Raw genomic sequence first — 8891 nt, forward strand, 5'->3', positions numbered from 1 at the left:
GTTTAAGAGAAACTCATTACGGTTTAAGAGTAGCTGGTTAAAAGACACAAGAGATCTCTTATTGCGTGAAGTCTGCGTGGTTACTTATACAAACAGCAAACTGAAAGTGTCAGGATCACGCAAAACATTGAGTAAAGGTCTGTGCCTTAATTGATAGGGAATTTGTTGTCCAATTATTCTTGAATTACCCCAGCCCTCATCATTGGCGGCGGAAGCCAAAAATTTTAGGAGGGGACAACCAAAAAAAATTTTGACAAGCAAAAAAAAAAAAAAAAAAAGGTCATCAACAACAAATTTAGGGGGGACCGTCCCCCTCTCTTCAAATTTAGGGGGGGACACGTCCCCCCCCCCGCTTCCGCCGCCTATGCGGCCCTCATTATAAGCACACTGATTGCTTGGGGGACATCACTGAATAAAACGCATAGTATATATATACCCTTTGTTTCTCATTAAAGATCATACAATCTGGACATTATCATCATGACTATTGTAACTGAACTAGAAAGACGTATTTCATGTCTGGTCACCTTGACATTCTGGAACCTATCAGCTAATCACAGAGATTGATTCTATAGGTTAGAATTGTACTTTGGTCACGTTTACCTGGATTGATCCTAACTGTCAACATCTCTACAACAATCTATGGTCATGATTACGAAGCTTGAATATTAATCTGAATTTTAATAGTAAAAATGTTACTAGTACTTAAAATCGAGTGAAGAAAAGAGTTCCATTTCAAAGAAACTCGACTCATTTTAATAATAGTAATGATAATAATAATGCTAAACTAAACTTTTGATAGCAGACGAGCAGAACATAATAGGTATTCTGGAAGATGTCCATGAAGTAAAAACTCTGTCGGCGATCGATGAGCTTGAAGTGGTTGAGATGCACCATTTTTAGTACACTGGAAGAAACCATTCCCCTCTTGCTCAATATAGTATTGATATATAGTCCCAAAACATTTTTGCCAGACTCTCTTTTTTTCAACCTGATTTTTGTCTAAGCAAATGTTGTGGCTGTTAAAATAACGTAACTCAATTGTAGTTAATAACAAAATATAGAAAGAAACTTTGGGTAAACACACCCAGATAGGAATTAAGCTCCATAAAAGAAAAAAAAAACTTCAGCAAGGAGAAGAAAGTCTTATACATTTACGCAACCGTGACAAAGTACGGGAGGGACGTTTGTCAACCGAGTTTCAGATCTTTTGAATGCTGGTTCAGTGATGATAAGTGATGAACGTTTCATAATTCAAACGCCTTCTTCTTTGTCTGCTATATCAGCCATTGCAACTGCCGTTGATCCCTCGGAGATTTCTTCGGAAGCCTCGCAATTAACGCGGACATCCGCAACCGCGTCGTTGCATTCAGCGCGCAGCGGTTGTTGTTCCCACTGCGCATCTGTCCGCGTCTCTACGCCGTCTGACAACACGATGACGTTCCCCGCCGTTCGCCCACCGTCGAAGCCCCTTGCAATCTCCTCTTCTGTTCGTTTGGTCTTAAATGGGCCTTGTGGACCACGAATAAGAGCAATGGCGACCAAGGTAACCATGAATGTGATGAAGACAGCTACAGTTATATACATTCCAACGTAATTGAAGTCATCGTCTTTTGTCCCTGGTGCGGTCATATTTTGACGGATTCCTATGTCATTAGAAGGTTAATATAAGAAGAAAAAAAAAACGTTAAATAGATTTGGTCAGCTGTGTACATCAAATAAAGTATTCAACAATAGACAATAGCCAGTTACATCCAAATGAGAGAGTCCATGATGTCACTCACCATTTCTTTTGTTTTTTATGGTTTGAATTATACAATATTTCAATTTTTACGAATGTGATGATTAGGACCTCCTTGCCTGAAGCACAAAATGTTAAAATAATGGAATTCCACGTGTTCAGCTAGGAATGAAACTTCATTTCACATGACAATTACGAGAAAATCCAAATATTTCATATTTCATACAATAAAATACAAAATAAATAGTGAGTGATGACATATCACTTCCCTCATGTGCATACCGACCGAGATGTGCATATAACTACAGGGACCTGGGAACGATTTTTTCAGTGGGGGTGCTGAAATCTCTCCTCAACGGTGGGGGGGACACAATTTAGTTTTCCATAATTACACACACACACACCCTCACACACACACACACACTCACACACATATATATATATAGATTGACTAGGTTGAATACTATATATATGTATATGACAATAACAGTTATTTCTTATCTTTCTTCTTATAAAAGAACATAGATATATAATAAGAGAACTCGAGCGCGAAGCGCGAGCTTTTTTTTGGGGGGGAAATTAGGTGTTTTGTCCTGAAAATTGAACATTTTGAGAAATGTTTGTGGTCCTGAACAAGATGCGTTTGTAACAAATAATAACTGCGAACGTGATCAGCGCGAGCAGATATTTTTCATATACGCTCTGGCCTGATCGAAAGGGACGTGTTACAAGGACTGTTTGCAGTTACCCATCAACAATGAAATAATGCGAGCGCGAAGCGCGAGCTGAAAATTTTGACATTCCGACCTAAATACTGGACATTTTAAACACTTTTTGTAATCATGATCAGGATAGATATATAACTATACATTTGATGCGATTGCGAAGCACAAGCGGGAACAAAAATGAGATTTCAGACCTATAAAAGGGACATCTTAAGCACGTTTCTAATCATGAACAGGATAGGTATAGAACTATACAATTGGTGCGAAGCGCGAGCGGAAACAAAATTGAGATTTCAGACCAAAAAAGAGACATTCTAAGCACTTTCCTAATCATTAAGAGGATAGGAATATAACTATACAATTGATGGAAACAAAATTGAGATTTTAGACCAAAAAAAATTCTAAGCACTTTTCTAATCATGAAGAGGATAGGTAAGTAACTATAAAATTGATGCGAGCGGAAACAAAATTGAGATTTCAGATAAAAAACAAGACATTCTAAGCACTTTTCTAATCATGAAGAGGATAGGTATATAACTATACAATTGATGCGAGCGCGAAGCGCGAGCGGAAATAAAATGAGATTTCAAAACTAAAAACAGGACATCTTAAACACTTTTCTAATCATGAACAGAATAGGTATATAACTATATACAATTGATGAATTGATAAGAATAAAGATTTTATCAAAATCCGACAAGGAAATCAATTTAAAGATTAGCATTATTCTGGTGAAACAGTTTTAAGCATGTCTTCATTAATATCCAATGAGCAAACTGATGATGTCATATCCCCACTTGTCCTTCTGTATTTCATTATATAGAATTAGGTTTATTCAATATTTTCCCTTCAAGAACCAAAAAACAGTTGATTTGACAACTGATTTAGTCAATTAGATATTCTTTGCTGCAACTTCATTATAAGGGAGACATATCATTCAGACTGGTTTGAAAAAAAAAATGAAATAATGTTGATTCTATGTAATAACACAAGAAACAGGATAGTGGGAATGTGACATCTTCAAACCTGGTTTGAAATCCCAGAGGGCACAGGGGGACACAATATCAAATGTCCCCCTCCTATTTTGGGTCTTTCATTATGGAGAAAAATACATCACTTCACAATCGAAACAATACCTGTATTTTTGACTAAATGACCTTACATTTCGGGTGAAAACTTTTTTAGGGGGGGGGGCTTGTCAAATTTTGTTAGGGTTAAAATGACCTAACATTTAGGGTGATAACCTTTTGTGTTTTTTTTTGCTTGTCAAATTCTCCGGGCCCTGCCCCCCTACATTTGGGGACAGATTTCCGCCCATGTCAACCCACCTTTTAAATATTCATGATGACATGCATATCACCATTTTCATAAAATATTGCTGAAATTTAGAATTAAAAAAAAAAATAACTGAACTATTTGTTATCAGATTTGCATAAAATTTATTCATTTTGATAAAATGTATTTCATATAAATATTTTTCAGCCTGGAGTACCCCCAAAAGCTGCGTATATGAATAAACATGCGTGCGCGTGTTTAGAGATGAAAGGGTGAATCTAAACACAATTTTAAGTACTGTGTCGGAAAATTCTGAAGGGGGGGGTCTACAAAACGTTGTTCATTTTCATTACATTAATCATTTATCATACCTACCACTAGGTTTCCAGGAGGTGCTGCCTATGGAAAATGACATGCAGCACCCCCAAATTTGGGGGGTGCTTCACCCCAGCCCTCCTCCCCCCCCCCCTGCAACCCCGCTTCCCAGTACCATGGGACCAGGGTGAAAAAGACTGTGAAATTTGATTTCTATTGTCTGACTTGTAATTGTTTATACAAAACACGGGCGTTCGGGCGCGCAAACACTGAATTCGACATAAAACCGGGAAGTTTCAAGTCCAGCCACACCCATGTGACTCTCCCTGCTATCGAGTAGTGTGTAAACCTTTGGTGTAAACTGTATCGGGGTGCCGAGCTTGATTGAGTCGCGTTATAGGCATGATAGGAGCGATGTTATTGGAATATGTGAAAGACTATGTAAATGATTTGCGATTTTTGGATGTGATAATTATGTACATTATAACATATTAAAAAATATACAGGGGGAACCTGATTTCGTGGGGGTGCTGCCTATGGAAAATAATACACGCAGCACCCCCAGGAAAATTTCTGGGGGTGCTTCAGCACCCCCAGCACCCCCGCTTCCCAGGTCCCTGTATAACTATTTTGTGAAACGAAGCGAAACTTTAAAATGTCATAACTTTCTTATTTTACATCCGATTTTGATGAAATTTTTCAGTGTGATGCTTGTTGAATTTTTCTCTTTTTATTCAAATCAAGTTTTTGTTGGGATGGACTTGTCCTTTAATGAAAGGGACTGAAAACCGCGAACCCTGATTGAAATGCAAAATCAGAATCACATAAAAAAAAGTTAAATGAGGCACCCTTTAAAGCTCGAGTCGATCCCAGAAAATGTTGATTTTAATCGATAGAGAAAAATGAAACAAACATAATGCTAAAAAGGTAATTGAAATTGGATATGAAATAAGAAAGTTATGACATTTTAAACGTTTTTTTTTTTTTTTACTAAACAGTTATATGCACAACTCAGTCATGTCAGTGATATGCAAATGAGAGCCAATAATATCCCTCACTCACTGTTTCTTCTGTTTTTTTCTATTGTTTAAATATATAATATTTCAATATTTACAGATTGGACAATAACAACTAGCTCGAATGAAGCAAAACATATCAAAACGATGATAGTGCTACATGTTCAGGGAGGAATAAAATATGTTTCACACAATGAGGATAAAATTCAAATATAATTTTCATATTCATAATTATAATGAAATACAAAAGAATTAGTGAGTGATGTCATCAGTCCCCTCATTTGCATACCGAATAAGTTTTGTTAGATTAAACGAAACTTTTAAATGTCAAAACTTTCTTATTCAACATCCTATTTTGATGAAGTTTTCAGTGTTATGCTTGTTGGATTTTATCTTTTTAGTCAATTTAACTTTTTGTTGAAGTGAACTTGTCCTGTAAGGAGATTGGATCTCGATGTTATATTGATTTTGTGCAAATTCGAACCCTTTTTGATGCAAACTGTCTTTGCTACACAAATAAAACGCCAAGATACGGTGTTTGGGATTTCAGGTGCATTTTTGCAAAGACCCTTTTGTGTAAATATGTACAATATTCTTACATTATTGAGCACATTTTATTCTTGGAGTTTCTTTGGACTTTTAATGTGGTGTTTTGGGTAACATTAATGAAACGCATTGCGCCGTTGAAGATGGATATTTCTTTGATCGAACGAGATCCGCCGCCTATATACGGAGTGATTATGTACATCTTATAATTTTGCTCTGCGGCGGCGGTACGGCGAGTCGAACACAACTTTTCAACCTTTTTTTTGGTATCATAGTACATAGGTGGTTTGAATCAAAATGAATAAAACGGCTGTTTTCCACTTACGGCCGCCGTAGATCAAATGTCACCGAAGTATCAATGAGAACATACAGGTGTTATAACAATATATAGCGACTTTCAAGGCGTATCTGATTTTTCTTCTTTTTTTTATAAAGAGACAGCTTTCCTGGTTTTCGGTTTTGTTGGCTGGTACCATGTGTTAGAAAATGTTTTTCAATGAACATGCTTTAGATTTGAAGCAGCAAAATTAAGAAACAGACGATCTTATGCCTAAAATATGTTATTATTTTGATCCGCACACTTCAGCACGCACAATAATGACCTCAACAACATTAAGAGATAAACGCTCTGTACACGGTTTGAGCCATCATATATCTCTGGAATATTAGGAGGAAAATTTGAAAAATCGGATTATAAATAATCGACGATCAAACACAATATTGCCTCTGTCTTAAAATATGCATACATTTTCCCAAATAAAACACATGGAACTAAGATTGTCAAAGGTAACAGAACTGCACATTGATTTTCCAGGATTTATCATCTTCTGTGCATACAGTTTGTGCAACGAACTGCAACTCATGGCCTTATCGACGGCAGAACAAGGTAGGATGAAAGTAGAAAAAATATGAAGAAAATGTTATTCAGAGCACAATGACGGACACATGTCAGTGAATTCATTAACAATGTGATGCTTGTCCATTCTCATTCCAAATCTTATTTTGATGTGTATATATGTTTTCTTTACTTATGTTTTCTTTATGTTATGAATTATATGTTTTTTGGTATTTATGCAGAGCCCTGTGGAAGACCAGCGATTTTTAATGAATATTTTAATTGTATATATTGTGTAATTTTACATATTTGTTTTTATAAAGCTGAACAGGCTACTCTGGATAAAGATGTGAAATAAATAAATAAATAAAAATAAAATAATATTATAGGTCGATGGTTGAAAGAACGTATGTTACAATTAGTGGTAGGTTACCCCATAATTTGGCTAGATTGGCTAGATGAACATGTAAACAAAACGACAAATAGTCCCTGATATCGTTAGCATCATTATCACCCTTTTCCATTTTTTTAATTGTAAATTTCATTCAGTTTAATCAATGTTGAGTAATAAATTTTTCTACATAACTATTGTATGATTTTGTGAATTTATATTGGTTATAAGTGGTTAATTTTTGTTACTGAATTTATCCATTGTATATGATTATGTTAATACCATAAGTATTTGTACGATGATTTGTATTGAACTGAATGATTAAAAAATGCTATTACAAAACAAAAATTATGTTACATTAATAAATTAACTTCGTGGTAAAAACTCGGACCAAAGTGTTGAAGGGCATACACTGATTGTAAGTAAGAAAAGGGGTGCTTTATACGAGCGAATAATTTATTGAAATAAGATTTAGATGGGAGGCGGGAGACAACTTACCAAGACTTTTGACGGATTCTTGCTCTCCAGGCTTTAATCCTGTAAACAAGTGAAAAAGATAGCTTTTAGATGATTGACGTTTTATTTTCTCTTAACTCCGTTTACTTTTAACACCTTAAAGCCGTTGAAAGGCAACATGCTTCGTTCTCTCAAGGGGAATATTATTTTCATAATAATACAAAATATACTCGGTAATGTCGAGTTGGAACATTATACACATGCAATATGTGGGCGCGTGTGCACGTATGTATACGTATAGAAACAGTAATGTTTTTCTTTTACTGAATTTATTTCATTATTCAATACATGATGATTATGCCGATTATAATAAATGATAATGATGATTATGATAATTCCGATGATTTAATGATAACTTATGTTTATAATCATAAAGTACCATTTCATTTTTTTTAAAATGAAGCTCTACCTGGGCAGGGGCATTTGTACACAGCATCCCCACTATTTTGAAAGTTATTATAGAGATGTATAGGCCTATCCCCCGGTTTTCTACGCCCCTAACTATGAACACATATCTCTTCTATGTGACCTAGCTCTGATCACATCTGTTTTTCATTGTAGAATACAATGTGGCGTACCGGCAATCCACCAATTTTCAGGGCTTTAAAACTCTTGAAAATATTATTCTCAACATGCAAGAAATACAATGTGATGTTATAAAATGATAAGTTTGCAAACAGATCTTTCCGGAGATCTTTTCTTGTCGTCAGATACAATTCGCCAATCTCTTGTTACTCTTCGTTATTTCTCCCTTTATTTATCTTTAAAGTTGGGGGTACATTTTGCCTTGTGCGTCCAGCTGGCGGTCGCATGCAGTCACACCAAGAGAACCGACTGTAGACCGATTAAAACTACTACATTATTCCCATTGGATCGTTTGGAGTGGGTTTCGTTGGTGTGGCGGGGGTATTATCGTAGTGGAAATGGTAGTTTCCGTCCTCAAGGTCGTTCAAAGATAATCGTGATGAGAATCTAGTTTTGTTGTAATCTTACCGGAGTTTGTGCCTCTGTTCGAGCCATTGTCGTCAGTTCCTGCAGCATCGTCGCTGTGTATGTGATCTATTATAATTTAAACGAACAAAAAAAAAGAAAAACACGTGAGAATTACAACAAAAGCAATAAATGAAAAAAAAAAGTCGTCAGTTGAATGAGATCCAGATTCGCCATGTATTTGTGAAAATATTGTGCGCTAAAATAAGTACCTTGCAGGGGGTTCCAATAAAGATTGCATATACGCTAATAGTTTCTTTCACGTCTTAAGATATTTTAAGAGCAGTGCATCCCTTCGTGATGGGATTTAAAAGTCGATGGTCAAAATTTTCTCAAGAGTTCTTTTTAGTCAGTATTAGTTACAATGATTACACTGAAGTACAATTTAAGCACTTCTAAGCCCAGAAAATAATTATACTTATAATTATAATTATCAAAAGAGTTGCGTTTAAACGCAAGTCAAAATATCAAGCACAAGTCCCGAATACGGGTGCTTCATTGGCTGAAAATATAGTTTCGCAAGATTTTATTAGTTGCGTTT

The 8891-nt window shown here is 35.7% G+C and overlaps 1 protein-coding gene across 1 annotated transcript; it reads right to left on the minus strand.

The window, feature by feature from the left end:
* Positions 1-297: 297 nt before the first annotated feature.
* On the minus strand, positions 298-8415 carry LOC121411274. Its single transcript, XM_041603902.1, has 3 exons — positions 8354-8415; positions 7343-7381; positions 298-1646 (listed from the first exon to the last, which is right to left on the minus strand). Exon 3 carries the CDS (start codon positions 1630-1632, stop codon positions 1255-1257), a length of 378 nt encoding a protein of 125 aa, XP_041459836.1. The 5' UTR covers positions 1633-1646; positions 7343-7381; positions 8354-8415; the 3' UTR covers positions 298-1254.
* Positions 8416-8891: the final 476 nt, after the last annotated feature.

This window comes from Lytechinus variegatus, chromosome 3 (genome assembly GCF_018143015.1).
Source record: "Lytechinus variegatus isolate NC3 chromosome 3, Lvar_3.0, whole genome shotgun sequence".
NCBI lineage: Eukaryota > Metazoa > Echinodermata > Echinoidea > Temnopleuroida > Toxopneustidae > Lytechinus > Lytechinus variegatus.